Source organism: Thamnophis elegans, chromosome 4 (assembly GCF_009769535.1).
Source record: "Thamnophis elegans isolate rThaEle1 chromosome 4, rThaEle1.pri, whole genome shotgun sequence".
Taxonomy (NCBI): domain Eukaryota; kingdom Metazoa; phylum Chordata; class Lepidosauria; order Squamata; family Colubridae; genus Thamnophis; species Thamnophis elegans.
The window spans coordinates 19,875,682-19,902,724 of NC_045544.1; the positions used below are offsets into that span (position 1 = coordinate 19,875,682).

At 37.6% G+C, this 27,043-nt stretch overlaps 1 protein-coding gene across 1 annotated transcript; it reads left to right on the plus strand.

The window, feature by feature from the left end:
• The first annotated feature begins 519 nt into the window (after positions 1-519).
• SPACA1 (sperm acrosome associated 1) lies at positions 520-25,598 on the plus strand. Its single transcript, XM_032215224.1, has 8 exons — positions 520-586; positions 692-775; positions 1,350-1,406; positions 7,428-7,529; positions 8,991-9,097; positions 10,636-10,771; positions 23,577-23,697; positions 25,385-25,598. Exons 1-8 carry the CDS (start codon positions 520-522, stop codon positions 25,596-25,598), a joined length of 888 nt encoding a protein of 295 aa, XP_032071115.1.
• The last annotated feature ends 1,445 nt before the right edge of the window (positions 25,599-27,043 follow it).

Consider the following 27,043-nt stretch of genomic DNA (forward strand, 5'->3'; position numbering starts at 1 on the left):
GGTGTCTCCCCCGCCCCCCCCCAACTCGCCCTTTTGAGAAAACTCCGCGCAAGGAATTAAAACAACCTTGCACCCCCTTCCTATTTATTGTAAGCCGCCCTGAGTCCCCTCAGGGAAAAGGGCGGCCTATAAATGTCATTAAAATGAAAATGAAATGAAAAACGTAAAAGAAACCTACGCCGAGACGGCCAGCTTCAACGTGGTTTTGCCCAGCGGAGTAATTGTGGTTGGGTGTTTGTTTGTTTTTGTCCCTACGGGGGGCTGCTTATAAAGTCTCTGGCAGAGAAGAGGGGAAAGATGCCTGCATCTTTACAAGAAGGGCCTTTAGAAAAAGAAAAAGGAAGAAAAAGGCGCCCACTATGTTTTTTTTCCTCCCCTCCTGCCGGGAGCCTCCGTTCGAATTCTGAGCGGGTCGCATTGTGACGCCTGAATGGTTGTCGCCAGTGTGGCTCCCGCTCAGGTCAGCTCGGCTCCCGCGCGGGCTCGGCGCAGTTAAGGCGCCGCAAACCCAACCAAGAAATGGGGTTCCGCAAAACGGGAGGCGCGTGCACGCTCGCCTTCTTGCTGAACCTGCTGTTGAACCTGCTGCTAGCCGAAGATGAGCACGGCCACGGCTTCCACGAGGAGCACGAGCCCGGCTTCCACGAGGAGCATGGCCACGTCTTCAACGATGAGCACGGCCACGGCTTCGGCCTTGAGCACGACCTCGGCTTCAACGACTCGCTGTCCCTGGAAGCGGCTTTGGCCGAGCCTATCGTGAGGCTGGTGGACTCGGGTGAGGGACCCGGGGCGGCGCAAAAGGGAGAGGCAGAGCTTGGGAGCGAGCGCGGCTTACCGACGCCCAGCCTTTCGGAGGTTTTCCCCGAAAAGGAGGAGCCCGCAAAAGGCGGGCTGTCGAGAACCACGCTTGTCCCTTGGTTTAAGAAAGGAGCAGGATGGCGGCTGGGGATCGTGGAACACAGAACAGCTGCGGGGGGAAACCTGCATATATTAATATATGTTCCTGGTGTTGCTGTTCTCGCAATGTGTGCTCCATCGCTGTCATAGAATAAATGCAGTGTTGGATTTTGAAAGTTAAAATTAAAAAGAGGCCCCATAGAAAGATATACATTCTATTTCTTAAAAGCAGCTTTACATTCAAAAGGTCAAGTAATAATTTAAAATTTAAGCAAAGAATGTACACGAAATATATCCTTGGGTAACTAAATTGAGGCAGAGTCCAGCCTGCTTCACATTATTTGCTGGTCCAGCTATATTTCAGGTGAACAGCACTAAAAAATTTAGGAAATACATTTTACTCCAATTAGGTAACTACATCTTACCAGCTTGCGTAATTCATCCTTTTGCAGGTGAAAATTTGACAGAACCTAAAGAAGTAGAATTTGGAGAATGCACTGTTACGTGTGGTAAGCATATATATATATATATATATAAAAATAATGCTAAGGATAGTTTTTAAAATTGTTTTGAGTTGCATTTCCTTATTTACTTCATGGTGATTTTCAATAATTGTTAGATATAACTTACAAAAACAATCCAGTTGATTGTCATTAGAAATTTAGGTCAGATGTGTTGTTAATTTCACAGCCTGTAAGCTCCTTTTAAAAAAGCCATTTATTGGCTATGAGCTGCTTTTACCAAAGTAACAATTTCCCTCTATTTGTGAACATCTGTGAGATGTTCAGAAGCTGAAAGACCTTCTGATGCATCATCTCACAGATGTCTTCCCACTTACAATATTGCCAGCTCTTATTAGCACAAATCACTTCTCCGCTGTAGCCTATTCAGCACTTATACAATTTATTAGTTGTGTTATGGGAAGTTCTGGCCTCAGAAGGAGTGGAGGGTTTTTAGAAGCAGAGCGCTCATTGTCTAGTAACAGATGTCTGGCTTCATGCAGAGAAGAGCAAATCGGATAGGTGTTTCTCTCAGTGTATTTATTTCTTAGGTAGCTGAGATAGAAAACAACCTGGCTTGTTAGTTGTTGGATTTATGCAGTAAAACAGGAAATATCCTTTATCCAATGCAGTTAGTAATACTAATATTTAAATTGTATATGCACATACACCTTAAAATCATACCTGCCACCCAGTTGGTATCTATTTTATAGTCAAATGTTCTCTATTCTTTCTGTATCCAAATGATTCAACAAGTTTTATTTTGATCCACATATTATCCCAGTTCTTTTCATTATACAATGGTTAGGTTTTCGGCTATTACAATAGGATTGCTAGCAGTAACTCATATCTGTAACTCATACTCTTTTAGAGTTTTTCTCCTCCCCCTGCTTAATCAATAATATTTTGTTTCCGAAAAAATATTTTTATGGTCCTAGCTTTATGTAGCTATAACCTACTGTTATAAACATTTTGATGACTTCTGTATTTCATTTAAGAATTCTTTCTTTCTTTTTTGTTTTGAATCACTGTTGACTTCTGGTGACTTCCTAAACAGTTTTCTTTGCAAGGTTTTTCAGAAGTGGTTTGACATTGCCTCCTTCCTGGGATTGAGAGTGACCTAGTGGCTTTGTGCCTAAAGTGGAATTAGAATTCATGGTCTTTTGGTTTCTAGGTGCTTTAATCACTGGTGCCTTTAATCACTACACTAAATTGTCTCTCTAGAAACTCTGCAGTCAAATTAATATATATCATCTTTGATGGCAAGATTACCAAGTGGGTAACCTGTTATCTTTTTTTCTGTTTCTTCCCACGTTGCAAAAACCTACATTTTCCTGCCTAAAAGTAGCCTTTTTTCTATGGAAGAATGTTTCCTGTTCTTTTCAAGTTGCTATTTCTAGAAGCTCTTGCTATTTCATTCTAATCCACTTAAGAACTATCTCTGTCTCTCCTTGATCTTCAGAAATTGGTTGTGAAATACATACCTATGATCCAAAGGGTTCTGTTTAAAATCTATGTACGGTAATCATTTGACTATTTCCTTCAGATGGATTCTGAATGCTTCCATTGCCTTAGAAATATCCAGTCACTTGACTAGTTTCTACAGGGTTTGTATTTATTGTAAATAGATACGTAGGTTGCGTGGAATGGGAATATAGGTGTGGATTGGGAGTATATGAGATTGCATAGTTAGCAAGCACTCCCAACAGCCAGAATTACTTATATATATATATTGAATTTAGTAGAATGAATGTCAGAAAAACCTTGATAGTTATAGACCCTGGATTATAATTTGGATGATAATAACACAAGAGCAAGGATGGGATACCAGAGTATGTTAGCTATCTAAAAAGGCCTTAGGAAGTGAATGGAGACCATTATCTCTCCCATCCCATCTATACTTTCCAAGGACTAGAAGAATTCTTTGTTATCCTTCTGATGTGGCTGTTGCTTTCCCTTCCTCCCTACTATCTTTGTCATCATCAGTTTTTGCTACACTCTATGTCTATGAAAAATATGCCATAGGCTTGCAAAACAAGAAAAATATTTTCAATAAAAGTGTCAATTCCTAGCCATTTACATTTCTAGTTATTGTATATTTAAGTTGAGCCATATTCAGCCGTGTTGTAGAATCCTTATTTTGTGACAGTTCCAGTAAATATTGTTGCTTCCCTCTGTCACTTGAAGTAATGTTTTATGACTTACACGTAGTCCAAGAAATATTATAGTATCCATCAAGTTGTGCTCAATAGATTCAAAAGTATAAAACACCCCAAGTTATTTTTGGTATGCCTAAAGTATAATTCAGTATTCCAATAATTATTCTGTTTATCTCTAGGTCAACAAAACAATTTTTTTAAAAAAAAATCATCTTTGCTCTCTGTACTGTTCAATAAACAAATGTCTTTATAATGGATGATAATCTGATAATTTGCTGCGATTAAACATCTTTCCTCCCTCGCATTATATGTCATTTTAGCAAGCAGAAAATGCAGTATTTGGCATAAGAGAGGGAAGAACAAAGCAAAGTAACATAGCACTTGTGTTTAATATCTTTACATTTTAAAAAAATGGCATGGCATTGCTAAATGAAATATTGACAATAGAAATTTGAGATTCTTTATGTGATTTGAATTGCATATATGTGTATATCTCTTCTGTTGGCTGGAATCCTCTGCATAACTAGGAAATATGTGCTCTTAATTGTTTTTTACTTAATCCTGAATAAAGACGATAAGTGAAAATAATCGGAAATGATATATAGGTAGTCCTCGACTTAACAACAATTCTTTTAGTGACCATTCAAAGTTAAAACAGCATTGAAAAAAGTGACTTATTACCATTTTTCACATTTATGACCGTTGCAGCTTCCCTGTGGTCATGTGATCAAAAACTCAGATGCTTGGCAACTGGCTCATATTTATGGTGGTTGAAGTGTTCTGGGATCATTTGATCACCTTTTGTGAACTTCTGACATAAAGCAGAGATAAAATTCACTTAACAGCTGTTAAATGCCGAGGTGGCGCAGTGATTAGGGTGCAGTACTGCAAGCCACTTCAGCTGACTGTTACCTGCAGTTCAGCGGTTCTAATCTCACCGGCCCAAGGTTAACTCAGCCTTCCATCCTTCCAAGGTGGGTGAAATGAGGACCCAGACTGTGGGGTCAATATGCTGACTCTGTAAACCGCTTAGAGAGGGCTGAAAGCCCTATGAAGCGGTATATAAGTCTAACTGCTATTGCTATTGCTATTGTCTCACTTAGCAACAGAAATTTTGGGCTCAATAGGCAATAGTGGCTTGTGCCCCATTGCATCAGACCCATGGCTTGTAGGGCAACAATTCATTCATTTGGACTGCTGGACTTTGCATAGCCTGTTCATGGCTACACTTCAAAACTAGGTTTGGTTTTTTTTGGGGGGGGGGGAATAGGGTTTTTTTTTAAAGAGGAAAAATTGGTCTATTAAAATTTTGCAAGTTTTAAAGCACCAGCTTTGCTTCTTGACCAATTTCTCCCACGCCAAACTTGGTACTGTTTTGTTCAGGTTTTGGAGTGTTACTGTGATGATGAACAGAGTCCCAACCCTCTTCATGTAAATTATTTCCAGAATTCCATTGAAGTACATATTGCTCTAGCTCCAGTTACCAAAACTGGTATATTTTGTCAGATAAATAGAGAATGTTGGCTATTTACCTTAAGTAACACTTTGCCCACTGGCCAGTTAGATGTGCTGTGTGTTCTTGATTGGCCCTTTACTGCTCAAGTTCCCATCCTTTCCTTTGCTAATTTGGCTGAATGCAGGCAGAGATTTTTTTTAAAAAGTTGCTTACTTGCCTGTAGCCTTAAGCACTGAATAGTAGGAGTTTGTGTCCTTCTGCCTCACCTCTGAACTTTTTAATATAAAATGGGCAAAGTGGTTGAGATCATTATTATACTGTATTATAATTAAGAGCCGAGATGGCGCAGTGGTTAGAGTGCAGTACTGCAGGCCACTTCAGCTGACTGCTATCTGCAGTTCGGCGGTTCAAATCTCACCAGGCTCAAGGTTGACTCAGCCTTCCATCCTTCCGACGTGGGTGAAATGAGGACCCAGACTGTGGGGGCGATATGCTGACTCTGTAAACCGCTTAGAGAGGGCTGAAAGCCCTATGAAGCGGTATATAAGTCTAACTGCTACTACTGCTACTACTACTGTATTATGACCAGTGGTGTACTGAAGTTACTACCAGGTTGCGGATCATTAAAATTTTCTGGTGTTTGGCAAGCTGCTGAGAACCAAACTGAGCTATGATACCTGGCATGCTATTCAGTTGACAACACAGCAGTGGCACTGGAGTCATCAGTATCAGTGAGGCCTAGAAGTGTGTGGAAAATGGGGTGGGAGGGGAACTGATTGTTAAATATTCACCTGCACACCACTGACTGTGGCGATTCAAAATCAATCATCTCTACAAAAATTTAATTAAAATTAACATCTTACTCCCGAGAATGTAAATTTGAATACTTGATGGAAATAGTTTTGCCCTTCGAAAACCGCCACAAGTACAGATCATGCATTCCATTATTATCACTCTAAAATGAGGATGAAATTTATTTCAACATCTTAGACCAGGGGTTCCCAGCCTTTTCTATACCCTGCACCCCTAGAATGCTTCTGATATATTCTCGCCCCCTTACAAAAGTAAATCATATACGCATATAATTATGCGCATACACTATAATTTTGAAACTTCTAAACCAGTGATGGCTAACCTTTTTGTTGCTGTCTGCCAAAAGTGCACCCACGCAACACCGCGCCCACATACCTGCACCCATAATGCAATGCATGCGCAGCTCCCTGCACCCTGTTTTGGGCCTGGAAGGCCTCCTGCACCAACCTAGTAGCCAAAATGAGACACGGGGGTGCCACGTGAGGACCCAAAATGCAATGCAAACACCCCTGTGCATGCGCTCTGCCCCCGCGCATGCGCTCTCCTCCCGTGCATGTGCACTCATCCCTTGCCTGCGCCCCGGCTCCTATGCATGTGCGGCAGAGAGCCAAAGACCAGCTGGCCAATAGGAGGCACGTGTGCATGCACGGTGGAGCTCGGCTGGGGCGATGACTGGGTTGCCTGCAGTGAGGGCTCTGCATGCCACCTGTGGCACACGTGCCGTAAGTTTGCCATCAAGGTTCTAAACCCAAGTTTTTGCACCCCCTTGAATATTGTTTCACACCCGCGGGAAACCTGTCTTAGACATTAATTTTAAAACCCCTGTAAAACATATAATCCATTCAAAGGAACAATTTAACAGAAATCCATGCTATTCCTAAGCATACCATACACATACAGAGTCATACACACAAACACTATTAGTGAATAATTTAAAAATATCTTTTGTCTTACAAGAGTTGTTTAGAGGTTCAGATGAATGTGACATCTGAAACATCCTTAATTTGTGTCTTCTTTCTGGAACTCCTAGATCCCATCACGTGTTCACTATTCTGATTTTTCCATTGATATCAATAAGCATTAAGGATGCTCAGTACCTGATTGGGAATGAGCTCATCAGAGCAAAAATGCTTCAGGCACCAGATGGTGGGTGCTTTGAAAGGCCAGGTTCATGAAAGCTGCAAGCTAACGTTGATATTTAAATTTTAATTAACTTGTTTGTTTCAGTAGTGTACAAAATGAAAGTGCGTATCAAATTCAACTAAAAAGAGAACATTTTTGCATTGGGAGATGGTGATTTTAAGAGATTAGGATTTAAGGTGCATTTTACTTATAAAAAGACTTTTTTTTCTGAAGGCCTTTAGATTTTTGGCACTTTTGTTTTAAAAAATGGGATTTCCAAATAGCAATAGCAATAGCAGTTAGACTTATATACCGCTTCATAGGGCTTTCAGCCCTCTCTAAGCGGTTTACAGAGTCAGCATATTGCCCCCAACAACAATCCGGGTCCTCAGAGAGGAAATTAAAATATGGGGACATATAGAGATATATAAATAAAACATACAGGTACACACATACTCTTTTTAATCATTTTGATCAAAGGTATTGGCATTCGAGAAGTTATATTAACCAATGGATGTCCTGGAGGTGAAACAAAGTGTATTGTTCGTGTTGAAGAATGCAGAGGACCAGCAGATTGTGGCTGTAAGTCATAATGCAATGATACATTCTAGTTAGCCTATAAGAATTCTATGGCTCCCTTCCATAATAGCATGCATTTATTATAAGGCTGGTTATTTATTTACTTAAACTTATAGGTCACATCAATCAAAATCAAAACTCTTGGCAGCTCTAACAATGTATAATAGTTAAAACTAAAGCAGCATTCCAAAACAGAAAAAAGAACAAATGGTAGTAGAATATCCACAGTGGCGAGAATAACACAACTAGTTAGCAAAAACAATACAGAATGCACAACAGGAAGCCAGATCACAAGCCATCCTCGTCTAGAACCTGCATGTAACCCTTGGGGAATAGCATGGTTGCCACCACAGAACAGGTCTCCTAGGATCTGCCATATGCCACTTACCTTCAGGTGGTGCATACTCTTTCTGTTGACAGGCCTACCTGAGATTCGTCCAACTCTTACCTTGCTTCCATTCTTGAAATGGTTTTGGAGAATGCTCTTCTGCAGCTAGCCTCCCAAAATCACCTGAAAGCACACTTTGTGCTTCTGCAGTTTTGGGAGACCTGGCAAGAACACAGCCCTCACTCTGACTTTCACAAGGTCTGAATAACCCATTTATTTAGCCTCTGCAGCCTCCAAAAATTGTGGAAGAATGAGGTGTGTTTTTGAGAATAGTTATCGGGTGTTGGTGAACATTCACATATCACCAAAACCTTGTGGTATGACACTATTGACATGCACAATCATAGCTTCGCCATCACTGTCTTTATAAATGACAAATAGCAACCTAAATTGCATTTGGATGTGGTCCTGTAATGTTTTAGATTGGAGGCACTTTTGTTAAAAAAAGTAAGAATAAGCTGAGCTGCATGATTTTTAAAACTATTTTAATTATAATTTCCAGAGCTTTAGATGGTTGGAATGAAAAAGGAGAAGCTAACCTCAAATTGAGCTAAATTCTTGGTGATTACATGGATGTATCCCAGGAGTAAAATTCAACAGGTTTTGATAGATTCTGGAGAACTGGTAGCGGAAATTTTGAGTAGTTCGGAGAACCGGCAAATACCACCTCTGGCTGGCCCCAGAATGGGGTGGGAATGGAGATTTTGCATATCCTACCCCCAGGAGTGGAGAGGGAATGGGAATTTTGCAGTATCCTTCCCCTGCCATGCCTACCAAGCCACACCCATAGATTTGGTAGTAAAAAAAGTTGAATTTCACCACTGATGTATCCATGCAGTTTCCACATGGAAGTGGTTCACCACTGTAATCTTATAGAATGCTTCCCCCCCCCCCCCACTTCACTTCTTCAGTTTAGTTTACAGCTCTGGTGGACTCATATCCAAGTTCTAACCAAGCCCAAAAGTTTAGTTTCCCCAAAAAATAATGTAGTACATAATATCATGTAATATTATTTAAATATTTTAATAATATTTTAATAATGTCATAAAGTGATTATTAAAGCTATTTTCTTGTAGGGGGCAAACCTATTTCTGAGAGTCTTCTTAGTGTGAAGATACCATGTATATTTGTACCTCCAGAAAATCGATTTCAATACATTTGGAAAATGTTGATTCCAGACCAAGTAAGTAATACTGTATGTTTGTATCTTGTGAATTTATTATGTCATTTTGCAAATTATTTCCTACATTTGTTATCTAAATTAATTTAACCATTTATTAGATAGATCTAAAATTAATGCTACTTTTACCCAATTCTAGATCAGAGAAAAAGATACAACCTTGAATGGCAAAATTCAAAGTTAACATGAAAAATATATTCAAAAGTTATTTAAAAATGGTTCATTCTTTATTGCTTTCTGATCTAAATAAGACACTATCTCTATTCCGTGTATCATCGTTCATTATATTTCCTTGAGGAAAGAATTCTTTTTATTTGCAACAAATCTCTCTCTAAATCCTTCTCCAAGTTCAACCACATTATTTTCCTCCATGCCAAATCCAGATGAATTCTGTCTTTTAAAATATTTTATTTAGGATCAAGCTGTTCAAACCCGAGGCAGAAGTAGAATATGAGAACAAACTTAATTGTAGACTATATAGTAGTCAATACTGTTAGCTAGATTTTTATAGAAATCTGTCCCCTCATCTCCACTTTTCCTTATTTAATTAAATAATAATAATTTTGATGTTAATATTTTCCTTAAACATATTTCTCTGGAATATACAGTGTAAAAGAAAGTCAGTAAGTTATAAAATTATAATTCATTCTATACTTTATCATGATTAACATTCTCTTTGACTTCCAGAAGATATTAAAACCTGGGTTTCTCTTTAAATGTTAGGTCTAGAATATGAGAAGAATATATACTGTATTTTTCAAAGTATAAGATGCACCTTTTCCCATCAAAAAAGAGGCTAAAAACATGGATGTGTCTTATACACTGAATAGAGCATTTTTGGCCTCCCAAAACCCCAACCTCTTCATCAAAATGGCCGTGCATAGCTTTTAGGAGGCCTACAGGGTGCTCCTAGGGGCTGGGGAGGGCAGAAATGAGCAAAAAACTGGCCATTTTTTGCTCAATTTTGCCCCCCCCCCCCCCCCGGCCCCACAAGTACTCTAGAAGCCTCCTAAAGGCTATTCGTGCCCTTTAAAAAAAACAGGCCCGTTTTTGAGAAAAATGGGCCGTTTTGGGGAGGTTTGCAGAGTGCAAAACCTTTTTTTTTTTAATTTACCTCTTCAAAATCTTGGTGCATCTTATACTCCGAAAAATATGGTATGTGCATTTGTTTTTATGGGATTGTAATGTAGTTACTGCTTATTTTTGTATGGATTGTTAGCAGCTGGATTTATGTATTTAAAATAAATAAACAAATTACACATGAACGGCCAATTTTTGACTCTCCAAATGTTGCCAAATAGTTCCCAGCAATCTCTGTCACTGTGGCAAATTGTGGGGTCCTTAGTGTTGTGGGTTTAAAGGAGTATAGGATCCCTTTTTGTGAACTAAAATGATAACGTGACTGGAGTCTTCAAAATATTTTTGTTTTGTATATTATAAGAGACCACAGGGAGAAAAGCACCAAACTCTTCACAAGATGTTGATGTAAATTCCTAATTACGAAATTCATTTTGTCTTTTTTATCACCTTTGAATCTATAGCAATCACTCATTATTCCTAATGATTCAGCTATTTTGGAAGTACACAGAGATACTCATCCTGTTGCATTTGAGTGCGATACAATAGAACATGATGAATTGATTGCATCTGTAAAATACACAGTTTACACCACAGCTGGTAAGTTCATGAAATTTGTAACTGTTTAGTCAGATAGTACTTCTCTTAAACGAATCTTTATAGGAAGAACCACAGAGTTGTTGATGTAATTATTTTCAATTAAATGTTTAAGGTGCACAATCCTTTATGACTCCCAGCAGCATAAAATATATTAGATTTAAAATAACAATCCACACCACACAATAATATGAAAGGAGTGTCTGGAGAAAACAGCCGCTATCAAATAGATCATGTGACCCACAAAAGGCTCTCCGCTGCTTTAGACAAAGGCCCGGGGAAAGGCCCAAGTCTTAAGGGATTGTCTAAAAAAATAGATCAGAGTGGGATCTATACTGATTTGTATACGCTTCCACTTCCTGGTTCCTGTCGGGTAGCATTGCTTAATTTATGGGATCAGGAACTTGCTAAATCTGCTGGATCACAAAGCACATTTTTGTGTATGAGAGACCAGATATCTGAAATTCCATTAAAATAGGAATTTTTGGATTGGATGACCCAAAAGAATTGGTGTTTTTGTGTGTGTGTTTCTTTGCTGCCATCTAATCTCATCTGCAGTTCTGCAGTCCAGATATGGTGGTCATAATTTAATGGAAAACTGTTTACACCAGTGCTTGATTCATTATTCTCGTTGAGAACAATATTTGTATGGCACCAGTGCATGTTCTGCTTTATTTATTTATTTATGTTAAGTTTCAGAAATACCCATTTTTAATTTGTATTGTATAACACTTAATATAGATTTTATCTGTAGCATTTCAGAAGATAAGAACAACAGAAGTAGCTGGTGTCACCTTACTCAGTTCTCCCCAAGCCCTTGGTAAATATCTTGAAATACAGGTAGTCCTCGGCTTACAACAGTTTACTTAGTGACCATTCAAAGTTTCAAAAGCACAGAAAAAAGCGACTTATCACCTTTTTTCACAGTTACAATCTTTGCAGCATCCCCATGATCATTTGATCAAAATTCAGACGCTTGGCAACTTGTCCATACTTAGGACCATTGCAGCATCCTAGGGTCATGTGATCACTTTTGGCAACTTTCTGGCAAGCAAAGTCAATGGGATAGCCAAATTGACTCAACAACCAGCTTACTAACATTAACTGCTGTGATTCATTTAACAACTGTGGCAAGAAATGTCATAAAATGGGGCAAAACTCACTTAACAACTTAATGAAAGAAATTTTGGGCTCAATTGTAAGTCAAGCGCTACCTGTTACAGAGGAAAATTGTGGTGATACAAGTACCTGCAGGTGTCATCTTGCATTTTGCACCCAGACTATATAATAATTTGAAGGCTTCAAATGAAACCTCCAATCAACATGAAAAAAATGCCCCTTCTTAATGCTGTTCTTTTTCTATTGTAGTTATGACTTATTCTTAACTATGGTAGGTAGTTTTATTTTTAGGAAAGCTCTTGAAAAAGCTGCTATATACACTGAGCTTATGCACTGAAGACAAATTCCTTGTGTGTCCAATCACCCTTGACCAATAAAGAATTCTATTCTATTCTATTCTATTCCATTCCATTCCATTCCTTCAGCTGCCATAGGAGAGTGGGGGGACCAGCATGAAAACAATTTACCGTATTTTTCTGGAGCATAAGACGCACCAGAGTATAAAACGCACCAGAGTATAAAACGCACCAAGATTTTGAAAAGGCAAATTTAAGAAAAAAGTTTTTGCACTCTGCAGACCTCCCCCCAAAAATATTTTTGTCAAAAAAACGGCCCATTTTTCACTCATTTTTGTCCTCCCCAACCCTCAGGAGCGCTCTGGAAGCCTCCTTAAAGGCTATGCACCATCATTTTTGCGAAGCAGGCAGGGTTATGGCTATAACCATAAAGTTATAGGCTATGCACCATCATTTTTGCGAAGGGGGCAAGGCTATGCACCATCATTTTTGCGAAGGGGGTAGGGTTTCGGGAGGCCAAAAATGCTGTATTCAGTGTGTAAGACGCACCCAGATTTTCACTCTCTTTTTGAGGGAAAAACGTGTGTCTTATACTCCAAAAAATACGGTATATTGTCTCTTTGTAAAGGAGACAGGTACATGCAGACCACAATGAGAACGTATATAAAAGTAGAATAGTGAGTATAAAACAATGCCTTTAATTATTGGGTAGAAGTTGACATTTTATTACTTTAATCTCCATACCTCTGTTAAAGCCTGAGAGTTTCATCTTGGTTTGCATTTACCCATCTTATTCATAATTGAAATTTGTAAAGTAGGAATCAACCTTGACAATTTGTCAAGTAAGAAACAATCTTGATAACAGAAAATAGAATTGAAATGAATGTTCCAACTCTATTATTCTTTTACTCTTATTTTACAACCCCCGGTATGCCCAAATATGGGAGGAAGATCACTACTTCCATTCTCTGTCCTTCGGCTCGTCACAAGAGACCATCCAGGCAGAAACCCAATATTTTTACTGTTGCCTTTTTGTTACATTTTTGTTGTATTTGTGCTGATAAATAAATAAAGGGAGACTAGTATAGATCTATTTCAAGCTATTTAGCTCTCATCAGCTAGCCATACCCTTACTGGGATTTGAACCTGGGCTATATTACATACTAGGCTAAGAAGTCTGCCTAGTATGTAATATAGCCCAGGTTCAAATCCCAGTAAGGGTATGGCTAGCTGATGAGGGCTAAATAGCATGAAATAGATCTATACTAGTCTCCCTTTATTTATTTATCAGCACAACTGTTTATCACACACACACACACACACACATACATAGATATATATTGAACGAAATATATGTGTGTGTGTGTGTGTGTACACACACACACACACACACACTCTTAAGTGCGCTATTGCTTGCTTGGTATATTTTAAGATATGTGTTTACTGTGATAATGAAAATTGTATTGTTTTTAATATTGCGTAAATCAAATGTTATATTGAACTGACTTCTGCTGCTGATGGCAATTTTGCTTCTCCTCTTCCTACATATAACCCAGATGTTGCATATTCTAGAGAAGTGAGACATAAAATATAAAATTCATTTTAATAATGTGCCGTGATTTCTCATGTGTATGTTGATAAAAAGTATGGGGGTTGTGGTGGGGACATCAAGTGAAAGCATATGCCTGGAAGATAGGTATGGCAGCAACGATTGCCAAGCTGTTAAACGAAAGCAGGAGGCAGACTGTGGGTGTGTAGAGCCACAGGTTTCTGATAGAGGAAGTGTGTTCTTTTACCCTTACCATGGTCACTACATAGCTACATACACTAATAAGCTGACTCAGTAACTCTGGATTACATTTCTATTTCTGTATAAATCCTGAATTGTAAAGAAAAATAGAGACTATTACTATTAATCCAAAAGAAGGCACTGAATTCAAGGCAGAGGCAATCTTCCTTTTATTAGTAAGAAAGCTCAACAGTATAAAGATTTTTGTATATGTTTATAAACTTTTTTTGTTTGATCTCTCTCTCTTTAGAAATCTGCCTTAAATTCACATTCTAAAACATAAAGATTAAAAGAAACATTTATAAATACATACAAAAATCTTTATACTCCTGAGCTTTCTTATCAATAAAAGGGCGATTGCTGACTCTCACTAGTATATTAGTATAAATTGACCACAAGAAATATTTTCTAAATTGTGAGGGCAGGGGGGGAAATACTAAAGATTATTGATTACATTTATATGTCGTTTAAAGCACCACATTTATAAGAATCTCACTTATACAATACGTACACACTTTGTCTATGCTTTCTGATAGTATATAAAGAACTCACATGTATTCATGCAAACGAACACATAGTTATGAAGGAAAAAACTGCAGAAATCTGATTTCAGCCATATAAGCTAGCTTGCTTGTTCTTCCTTCCCTTCCCTTCCCTCCCTCCCTCCCTCCCTCCCTCCCTCCCTCCCTTCTTTCTTTCTTTCTTTCTTTCTTTTCTGTATTTATTACTTTATAAGTAACTCAAGGCAGGAAACATACCTCATACTCCCTCATCCTATTTTATCCACAATAACCCCAAGTGGTGGGTTGGGCTGAGAAAAATTGATTGGCTCAACATCACCCAACCAGCTTTCATCAGTTAAGGTAGGACTAGAATTCACAGTCTCCTAGTTTCTAGGCCAGCACTTTCACCATTACACCAACATTCCACTTGTCAATGCCTGGTTCGAAACAGATATGCTTTGTCAAGGTATAGATCTAAATCATGTATGTTTGGTTTGTGAAAATGAGTCTCAGCAGAGGCATTTTGGGGTGAGAAGCAGTTAGGAAAAATCATAGCCAGCAGTGAAACCAATAGGAGGTTAGGGAAAGGAAGGCACTGTAAGATTACAAAAAATAGGCGCAGATAGGCCAGTTGGATGTGATACGTTTGAATTCAAGTATTAAGGAAAAGCATTGACAGGATTTGGGATTTTGGTTTGGCTGAACAGTGGCCTGTGCAAAATGGTCCATTCGAATATTGTATCTGATGAGCCAGAATGTGACTTTTCATGTACAAAACATGTTTTCCATTTCATTTCGTGATTGAAAAAGTAATCAGCAATACCCATGTGCTCAGCTGCAAGTAACAAGGTCAGTTATGTAAATCCCAGTGAGATGGCTGTTACTTCCCGGAAATTAGGACTTCTTGCTCTGTGTATTAATCTCATCCTCATATCATTCCCACACAAGATGAGTTTCCACCATCAGCCTCTCTGATAATGAGACACCATCAGTTGAGGCTCATAATTTATGAAGAGCGTTTTCATGAATAATAGTTTTCTCCCCCATTGCAAACACTCATCCTGTACTTATAGACAGAAATGAGAAGAGCAAGACTGGGCATTTTCTTGATTTCTTACCTTCCTTTCTAACCTTCCAATGCTTATGTTTGCATTTCTATTGTTGGTGACATATATGTAAAATTATTTTTCCCCTCCATAATTCATAAATGAGACAAAGGAATCATTTTTTCCTGGTAAATAAGGGCATTTTTTTCTCTGGGCTTATGGCTATTCATGGATACTTGAGGAGGTGAGCTTTACATGCATACAGTTTCACAATTTTGTATGTATTTTTTGGAGGCTATTATAGTTTTGCAGCACTTGTATTTCATGATATCGAACTTGATTCATCTCCCACCAGCCAGCTTTATTGTCAAACAGTCGTAAACAAAACTCATATAACAAAAAAACAAAACAAAACCAAGTAGCACGGTATTTTTAGTTTATGTTTTTCTCGAAGGATTCTGAGAATGGAATTTTAAAAAATGAGTTGGGGGAAAAAAATAAAAAAACATCTTATTTACCAGCTCTCCCCCATCCTTCTATAGGTTATGTTTTTGCTGCTCTTAGTGGTAGTTATCCTACCATTAGTGCCCCAATTTAATGCCATCAGCTAGAAACTCAATTTGAACACAATTGCTATTTTGTAAATAGAGTCTTCTCTTAGTATGAAGAAAGTAGCAGTGCAATTGTCTTTTATTTGCATACATTAAAAACTAGAGATACAAAACTGTCATTCTTCAAATAGTTGGAATAATATAAACAATGTAGCCAAGAAAAACGTATTTTCTTGTACATCATGTGCAATTCAGAAATTTTCATTACGGATTTGAAGGGCAATAGCGCAGGGAAATGTAAAAGGCACGTTAACTATTATAAGCAATCTTTCAGTTTTGAGGTGGATTTAAGAATAAGACATATATAGTATAAAAGCTACCCAAAGGGAGCATTTTGGACGAAGTTCATTTTCCTTGTACTAATCTTTGATTGTTTGTATTCACAATTAAAGTGGCTTCAATTTTTAATCACGTACTGGTTCAGAAACTGTCAGATTTAAAACTTGTGAGTTTGTTTTTGTTAAACATGAGTTACAGCAACTGGAGTCTGTTGCAAAACACAACTACTTCTAATTATGGGCCAGGAAATTGCTTTACACATCAGAATATACCATGGGCATACCCCGTCTTTATAAAAAGTCACTCCTAAATACTCCACCTCGCTCCAAAAATTTAGGATAGAAAAAAAAACATTATTTTTCCTAATATGTGGGATTTAAAAAAAAAAAAGCCTATACTGATACACTACAAATTGCTGGAGATCTGTCAATAGATCTTGATCTGCATGTTGCCTATACTAACAGGTTAGATCTAGTAGAAATAAAATAAAACCCCTTTTATGTTTTTAACTGTTTTCCATCATCTCATTAATAAATGAATTTGGTATATGGGCTTGTTCTTGCACTGCTGCTCTATTTCATACACTAGCCTATTTTGGTTTGTAACTTGCTTTTGACAAAACCAGTGACATAAGGCAGTTTATTCATGTTTTCTGATAATAGTTCTGCGGGGGAAGCTGTGTGTTGTAAGTGAAAGGGATGATTCTTCTTATCTTGCCATGTGAGGAGAGAGCCAGACGAGAGCCAGAGTGTGCTCCTTGTTCTGCCACCCATGTGAAGGAGTGTGTTGGCAACAACAGGGGAGGAGGTGGAGGCGGCAGCTGGCCAGTTTTCATAAATGGCAGCATCTCCCACATGAACATGGCACAGTTGGCTGTGCTGAGGCAATTCCGCACTCAGTTTTCATTAATTCAGTCCATTTCCTTTGCAGGCAAAGGCTGTTGCTTTGCAACACTTTGCCCTGTAAAACACATGTGGCATATTAACTAGATTTGTCATTATCTGGAATGATCTAAAGAGGTTCAATAATAGCGATAACATCTAAAGAAGACAATATTCAGCCGTTTTGCTGTTTTGCCGAGAAACAAAATATTTCCCTTTGCCTTCCACAGATGACAGCTGTCCCAGCTCATAATTTTCAAAGAAATCTTCTCTCTCCCCTCCCCTTAGATTAATATCCACACAGGATTCCTTTTCCTAGAGATACGAAGTCTTCAAATCCTCAGTTTTTTTTCCCTCCCACAGAAAAGGAAAAGTATTGTTCCATATCACCCTGTATACAGGGTATGTAAGACCCTCGTGACTCAAAACTTGGATTATCAAAGTTGAGAGTTTGCACCATAGCAAAAGATAATATAAAAACAAAAATCTTGGAACCATGGGCAAGAAAGAGGAGACAATGCATCCTTCAGATCTGAAGGAGAGCAGTTTGAAATATTCCTGCTGTCTTTATCACTATTATCAGGTGTCAAAAAATCTTTTTTAGAACTTTGTGCAAAAGTAGAGTAATTTGAACAAAAGCCAATACAAGCCTCATATAGAACACACTAATAGTATCTGAACTAATAATAGTTTGAAGCCTTTTAAAAAAAGAACTATCAAATCTGTTTTGCTGCTTTAAGTTTTGGGATAACATCTAATTTGGGAAAGTTCTTATACTCTTTTTAATGTTTTCCACAACATCCTCAACCCAGAGGGTTTTTTTTTTGTTATGTTGTGTATACTGTACAAGTAAACATTGAATCTAAACAATTCTTAACTGAAATTCTTAACTGCTGTATACATTTTGCTGGAGCATATTTTCAAGTTTAAATAACTTGAAAATAAATAACAGTATTCAGACCCTTGAAATCAAATAACAGTATTTAGTCCCTTTAGGCCCTTGTGATAACTTCTGACAAGTAGCAGAGGAGAGTTGCATTCTGCTTTTCTTAGTCTGAAGATAATATTCTAGATATCTTTTTTAGCTATTATATTACTGGAACAGAGCAAAAATCAAATGAGAGTTTGATTTGCAGCAAAATCAAAAATAGTCCTGATTTGCCCATTTGCCCTGCTTTTCACTAACATTGATCTTAGAAATCTCAGTAGGATCATGGTTAGTATTTTGATGAAGATTACCAGGTTCTAGGCTATAAGCAAGACTGAGAAAAACCATCCGGGAAGGCATCTCCATATTGTAAGAAAACTATATAGACACTCCATGAAATCATTATGAAATGAGCACAACTTGAAGAGAACTTTAACTTATATTCTCAATTTATATATGACTGATGCTATTTCCACATCTTTGAATCACAGGTATGTCTCTCCCTCAGCCTAGTCTTTGATCTCTTACCACCATCCCTTCAAGCCTCAGTTTGATTCATTGCGCTATGAAACACCAAATTTGGTACCCTGGACACTTGTGTATCTACTGATATATCAGAATGAACGCAAATTCTGTTTGCACTTCCTTACTCGCTTGTAGAATGTTTGATGAGAATGTTGCATATTTGATGAGTGCATATTACACTTTCTACATAAACTATACTTATGGATTTAGGTCCAGAAATAATTTTTGTCTGTGTGCACAGACCAGTTTATTATGTTACATTTACAAATAAAAACCACCCATCTGATGGATTTCCGTATCACACGTAAGAAATTAGAATAGTCTCGTATCAATTACAGCTACACTTACAGAAGTTTATTATATGTGATACACTTGCCACAAAGAGATGTTTGGAAAAGGCCTCAGAGACATCTTCATGATAGCAAAAATTCATTAAACCATACCCATTCTGTAACCACCTTATATGAAGTAAATTGAGTAGATGATGAAACAACTCCTAATAATTAAATTTATTTTACATTTTATTTAGTATTTATACTAGATAATGGTGGAAGTACCATTAGTTTTATGAATAAAATGAGATGGCTTAATTGTCTACAAACATGTATGCCATTAAAAAGAACATTCAGTTGATTTCTTGATTCTACCCTACCTGCCAAATTGTTTGAAAACCTTTGAATCATAAAAATCCTGTATTATTTAAAACAAAACTGATAATGACTATAACGGATACCTTTTCTACAATGTAGAATCCAACCTGCGATTATTAATATCCATTTAAGTGCATGTTGCAATCCTTGAATACTTTTTAAAGCAAAAAACAGGAATCAGATTTTCTAGTTGTATTTTGCTTCTGCTAGAAATGTTTATTATCAAGTCAACGGCACTGATGATTATCTCAAGGGAGGGATTCTGGCTTCTTACTGGTTTCTAAATAGCTACCAGACTATTTGAAGCCAGATGATTACACTATCCTACTGTGACATCAGAGAATTGTGTGGCTCTAACAAGCATTGTAGCTATGAGTCTAGAGAGTGAATGTTCATAGTCTAATAGATACAATTGTTATGATTAAAGAGAAAACATATATTAGGCAATTACCAGTTGTATTAACATTCGTAGGGGAGTAATATGTAGGTTGAACTCATTGATTCCTGCTGAATGAAAAGGACTATACCTGTTGTTTGAGCCAATGCAAGGTTCCCTCATGTTTCAGGAGAGGATTGTGAAGCCAGTCTGGAAAGAAATAGCTGTTTGCTATGGTTGCAATCCAAGTAAGGTATTGCAGTTATAGTTTGCATTTTAAAAGCCATTCACACAACAACTAATAATAAAATATGGTCTGCCCAATCGAATCTGAGCTGGTATTCTCACATTTTATATGAAAAACCTCCTAACCTAATATCCACCATGTAAATTTAGAACCCAAATGCCAGAATTTCCGACCAGGTGGGGATTTTTGTAATTCAAATACATTTTGATGCATTCATTGTGAGTGCTCCTAATTATATACATGCTAGGCTTGCTGCATCTTATGTTGCCAACACATTTTTTATTAGTTTATTTGGGGCATCTTTAATAAATGTACTACTGGCCAAAACATGAAGTATTTTCAATTTGCAAATGAGGTAATAGTGACTTGCAGAATTTCTGTTTAATTTAAAACAATGTAGTATTTCATGTATTTGTAATATCACTACATAATAATAATGATATTACATCACCCATGACTATCCTAAGATAGCAATAGCAATAGCAGTTAGACTTATATACCGCTTCATAGGGCTTTCAGCCCTCTCTAAGCGGTTTACAGAGTCAGCATATTGCCCCCAACAACAATCCGGGTCCTCATTTTACCCACCTCGGAAGGATGGAAGGCTGAGTCAACCCTGAGCCGGTGAGATTTGAACAGCCGAACTGCAGTCAGCTGAAGTAGCCTGCAGTGCTGCATTTAACCACTGCGCCACCTCGGCTCTTCAAAAGATATTTTTAGTCAAAATTAAGATTAAAGAAATTAGATTTTAACTGGCAAAGAATCTAGGTAGCTCGACAGCTGCAATTGTTATTGTTCATTTGATATTAGACTTACATAGAAAAGAATACAATAGTTTTGTTCAGGATTATAAAACCTTAGTTGGTCTTTGGTGGTGGTCTTCAGGAACATGGCTCCTGCTGATTGAAGAGCAAGCAACAAACAGGGAGGAACTTGACAGAAACATAAGTGAGAGACAAGGATATGTTTGCCTTAGGACAGAAACAAGTTGGGGTGCTGTGTGAATTCAAATGATATTAACCCTGAACAAGTATTGCACTGCAAACTGGAGGGTATTGGATGCTGTGTTAGAGAGAAGATAGAAATAGAAAAGAGATTGAAAAAGAACAATGGAAGAAAGTGAGAGGGGGACTAGGGACTAAGCTAAAAAGTAAGAAAACAATAGTGGAGAGATTTGGAGATAAAGCCAAATGTTTTGCTGGAGCAAATGTATGACATAAAGATTGCATAAAAATTCATTGAAAGCGAAGGGAGCTTGTGGCTCTCTGCATGTTGCTGAACTCCATTTTTTCAACGGCTACGCATCAGAATGAATAGTCAAAGGAGAGTAGAAGATGTAGTTTCAGAATTTTGGAGTATTGCCTTAATGAGTACCTTATTGGAAGATTGGAAGGTGTAAGGAAAGCTTAGGGTGTAGATTGGTTAATATTTGAGTTTCCAGTTCTCATTGCGCACAAACAACAGGAAGATACAGCAATTATTAAATTAATGAAGGGTCGTGAACTAGTGTTGTAGGCCAAATGAATTTCAGGCAAGCCTGCCAATCTATAGTTCCAAAGAGTTGAGCTGTAGCCTAGAGCAAGCAGGGATATCAACTATAGGCATATAATGGAGTGTGTGGATGACCTTGGTGGATGAGGGGAAAAGATGTTGGCCAAGAAACAGTTGGACAAGAGAGGCAAGAGTGCCCAGTGGCTTAATGGTCAGAAAAAGAAGCACCCACTCTAACTTATCAAGCAGTTAAAAGTGGTGATGGCAAGTTTGTATCTTTGAAAATTACCCTTAATGTAAACTTGCAATAAAGCAGGATTACCTCATCTAGTGGTGTTTTCTGTCTGGATTACCTGGAAGGGCTGGCAGCTATTACTACTACTCATGTGCTTTCCCAGCAAACTTACACATACGCACTTAATCCATAAAACCTGATGATACACCATTCTTTCCCTTACATATTTGTTCTAGTCATATTCATATGTCTAATTAACATACTACCTCATATAAACATGTAAAAAAGACAGAGAAGGTAATTGTTCAAAACGGGTTATAGTGACTTCCGAAAGTGAATCATCGTGGACTATTTTAACCTTAATCATTACAAAGGGCAGAGGAAGCTGTCATCTGTAACCAGTTGCTGATTTGGGGGTGGGTGGGTGGGAAGTACTTTAACAGAGAGACACGTCCTGGTTTAAATCTAGCGGGTGACTTAGTGAGCCCCCAGGAGGTTTATTTGATTAGGAACAACTACTATAAACCTGAACTAAATTCATATTTTAAATGTGAACAATTCATTTTCAGACATAAGAGTAGAAAGCAAAAATAAAGATTTTATATCCAGTCGGGACACAATTATATTGTCCCAGCATGCTTGACCAGTACCAGTACAGTATACTGCTAGAATTTCTTATTTTGAGTTTCAGGCATGGATTTGGATTTGGATTTATTACATTTATATGCCGCCCTTTTCCCTGAAGGGGACTCAGGGCGGCTCACAATTCAGTCAGGGAAGGGGTACAGACAGGGAATAAAAACAAACATAACAATACACAATTTAAAAGGCATGATCTTGGAGATGTTTAAATAGAATCATTAAAATGTAGTTCAATCTGGTTAGAGGACAGAGGAGTATTTCTTTTAGTATTTTTTTGAATGTCATCTAGTAATTCAGTCTTGTGACAAATGTGTGCTATTAAGCTGTCATTATGTATCACCATTTTAAAATAACATTTCAAAAATGTCATAAATAGAGATGTTCAGAAACAGACACCCAGTATAGTAACCTATACTTTTAAAATAATAGATAAATGACATGTGAAAATTTCCTTTGTTGTTATTTAGTTCTGTACTAATCATCAACTTGGGAGTACAGCACTTTCCACAGCTTTTCTTACTTTAGCTTTTTCTCTGTTAGAATCATTCTTTGTAATATATCAAAATAACTTCAATAGTCATGACTCGAACTTTACTTCAAATATTATGTATTGTTTTGAACTGTCAGTATTTTATTTACTTAGCCCACCTGAACCTCACATCGTTAAAATGTTTTATGTAACACTTCAAAGGCCTATTGCACTTTAAGACAGTTTTTAATGGAAATCTTACAGAAATTGTATCTATTTATTTTTCTAGTTTCCCACACATTCTTTTAAATTATTTCTGCTGCTATACGCTTAATCTTATCAGAGTGAGGCAGCTTTTTTCCAACTATTTGAAGGTCAATTTTGCCTAAGAGTGTGGTAAAGCTCTGTCTTGTTATTGATCTTACTATTAAAAGATATTCCTTTATATGTCTTGTTGTATCACAGAAACTTCACAATTTTAATTGAATTTCTTTGTTCATTTGCCGTTTGGAAGTGTTCAGTCAATATAAAGCAATCTATGATAGTGCAGGTATACAGCATACTTTCTTTGTATTTTTTTAGCTTTTCATAAAATACTATCTAAGTCTTAAAATGCGTGGAAAATTAAGACTCTCTTTTCTAATTTTCATCTAGTTTAATTTTCATGCAGTTTTATTTCCATAACGGGCATCACAGCAACGAGAATTTTCTTTTTCTTTAGAGCTGGAAACAAGACGTTTGAAGAAGCCAAGTACAGATATCGTATTGGTATTTGTCCTCATAACTGGAGTTATAGTTTGTGTTGGAGTTATCTTCGCAATAACCTTCATCATTCTTAATTGGTAGGTAGAACATACCTAAATTTTAATTGCATTAGGATTTACACTTGAGTAACAGTTAACATTCACACTACCCCTCCTCTCTCCAGAAGCAGTGCTGTACTCAGGAGAGAGGTAGGATGATGTGTGAACTCCAGAAGGTAGCTGCAGTATGTTCAAGTACAAAACAAAAACACTCACACAGACTTGCTTCTCTGGCAGAGAAGAGAGAGAACAAGATTTCTAATTGAGATGAAAAGTCTTGCACATGCGCGCTTATATACATAGTCATGCATATACACATCAATGTGCACAAAAACGTAATTGCTCTTCCTTAATGATATACCCTATTTTCCAGAGTATAAGACGCACCAGAGTATAAGGCTCACCAAGATTTTGAAGAGGCAAATTTAAAAAAAAGTTTTGCACTCTGCAAACCTCCCAAAAATGGTCCATTTTTTGTCAAAGGGGGGCTGCATAGCCCTTAGGTAGCTTATAGAGTGCTCCTGGGGGCTGGGGGGAGCAAAATTGAGCCAAAAATGATAGTTTTTTGCTCATTTCTACCCTCCCCAACCCCCAGGAACACTCTGAAAGCCTCCTAAAGGCTATGCATGGCCATTTTGGTGAAGGGGTGGGGTTTGGGGAGGCAAAAATGCTGTATTCAGTGTATAAGATGCACCCAGATTTTCAGCATCTTTTTTGAGGAAAAAGGTGCGTCTTATACTCCGAAAAATACGGTACGTATAGTCCTTCTCCAGAATTTCAAAGCAGGTACTTATAAAACCTTCCTCAGAACGCAGATAGAGCTGGTGTAACCTATAATAGAAATTTCTCAAAGAGAGATCCAGGAGAGGCATGACATTATGCTGAACATCAAGGAGGTTGTTGAAGAGGAAGAGGAAGTAACTTGACCATGAGTTGGGAAGAGGGTGTGCTCACCATTGAAAATTCCATAGCAGAAGCATACAGAAATGGAAGGAAATTAAAAGGCATATTAGCAAAGACGGAAAGGAAGGAGCTAGAGAATGTAAGAGGGAATTAGATCAGAAATTCAAATGTTACGGCTACATGGTGTAACATGAAACATGGCTGAGAAGACCATTTAGTATCCTTTAGTGTAACAAAGCTACATGAAATAATATATGTACGGTATATCTGGAAACTCCTACAAAAATGGATGGATTGAGAAGTTGGATTAGTTAAAAAGAAAAATCCATGGCTCAGTTGCTGAGCACAATTTTGAATGGTGTGTGCCTCAGGTTTACTCCCTAGCATCTCCAGTTAAAATTGAGAGGGGTTATGTAAAATGTTTGGGTTTTTTTGCCAGAGTATGCTCAATATTTTTTTGGGGGTAGGGGGACTGAAGATTATAAAATAAATTAGGTAGCATATTCATGATCATGATTGGGTCACCCCCACCCCTCTGCCCAATTTTAGAACTTACATTTCTGTTGTTTGTTTGTTCTCGATCTCAAAGTAGCGGAAACTCTGCTGTCCATTTTTAACAATCATAGCTAGATGATTTCTGAAGAGTGCAAAAATAAGATTTGGCTACCCAATGTGATAGTGCTAAGCTAAAAGAATTATAAGAAATGGACCTACAATACAGAGAGGGATCCCTTTTGCTAATTTTGTTAATAATAACTTATCTAAAGTATCTAGTATTTTGTGACATTTGCCCATTATTGTTTGGGTGTGATTTTTATTATAGGGCTGCTGTGAAAAGTTTCTGGCAGACAAAAGTTTGGAAAAATAAGGAGGAATTCGGTTCAGTGAGAACATCCGTTGGGCAGGCAACCACAGTCGAAGCATCTCAGATGTCACAAGCAGAAACCTCTATGCAGGAACCTGGTCCCTATCAGGAATGGAATGCAGCAGGTGGAGAAGGGGAAGCAGAAGGGGAAGGAGACAAAGGAAATTATTAAAAGAAAGAGAGGGGGAAACTATTTTATATCAGAGAGATTATATTAAAAGATGCACTAAATATTAAAGAGTACCACTTCTAAAAAGTGACTTTTGCTGCTTTGATGAACATTGCTTTGAAACGTTGGAATGATGTGGTGTGAAACTGTAGGAACCAGATTTAAAGGTGGATTTCTCCTGTTACGATTAATGTGGTTCACCCAAGACTTTTTGCCTTTCTGGGTTCTTGAAAAACAAAAATGAAATATTTTAATAAGGAGTTACCAAACTTGCAATAAATAAATGGCACTCTGATTCTAAATATTTATTTTGTTGTATCTTTCTATGATGTATTCATGTTTTACAAAATCATGATAGTATATTTACTGATATATGTGATATTTTAAGGAATTTATGACTTGTGTACTGTGTGTGGATTTGGCTGTATGCCAGGACAGACTTTTGTTCCTGATCGCCATGGAATTCACTGCACTATTCTGCAATTATATCTAGCAATCTATGAAAGACTTTTTTATGATGTGACATGTTAAAAATATTTTTGGAGAGATGACATGATGTAATCTCATGACAAGCTTGCGTGTTGCTCACATGTTATAGTAAACGTGGAAGAAGGAGTCACATACAGTGTTAAACGACAATAAACATTAAGCATAGATTGTACCAAAGGTGTTTTTTCAGAGGAACTGGACTTTCTTGTTTTCCTTTGAAGACGTTTCACTTCTCATCCAAGAAGCTTCTTCAGAACTGAAAAAGTTTCTTGGATGAGAAGTGAAATGTCTTCAGAGAAAAACAAGAAGGTCAAGTTGCCTCTTGAAAAAGCACCTTTGGGGCAACCATGGTCTGGATGACTGAGAATCTCCATAGATATTAAGCATAGGTTGTTGAGTAAGCCATTGTGCCATAGCTCAAACACACTAAGTCAAAATGACCAGGTCCATACATTATGTAAGATTTCCCCAACACATGTTAAAATTAAATGTAATAAGAGTATTATGGTTAGCATTCAATCATGTTCAAGTCCACGATAAGTTATTACTGAATGACTTTGGATTGCTTACCATCTCTCCATTCAGCTTATCTCAGAATTATAGGGATAACAATCAAGAAAGAGTACTGTATTCACTGTAGAGTGCTGAGATCTAGGACACTGATGTGAAATTCATGTTGTTACGTTGTCACGTGACGTATCGTGACTTCCCCCCTTCACTAAAACGGTGGGCGGGGCCAGCGTGTGATACATCCAGCCCGCGGACTGCGAGTTTGACACTTCTGTCCTAGAAGAAAGGCAGGACCTAAATATAAGTAAATAAATACATAAATTGTAGAATTCCGATAACTGATTTTCCATTTTCCAAATAATAGCTACTCTAAATTTGCATATTTCTGAGGTCAGGCAAAGGGAGTAGAGTATGAAGGTGAGTTTTAGATCAATTTGAGATCTTTACAG

What these genes read in the sequence shown, in the direction of transcription:
- SPACA1 (XM_032215224.1), top strand. Translation starts at nt 520, where the DNA reads ATGGGGTTCCGCAAAACGGGAGGCGCGTGCACGCTCGCCTTCTTGCTG. An exon ending in AGAATGCACTGTTACGTGTG is followed by an intron (nt 1,407 to 7,427) that starts GTAAGCATATAT and finishes TTTTGATCAAAG; the next exon opens with GTATTGGCATTCGAGAAGTT. An exon ending in CACAGTTTACACCACAGCTG is followed by an intron (nt 10,772 to 23,576) that starts GTAAGTTCATGA and finishes CTTTTTCTTTAG; the next exon opens with AGCTGGAAACAAGACGTTTG.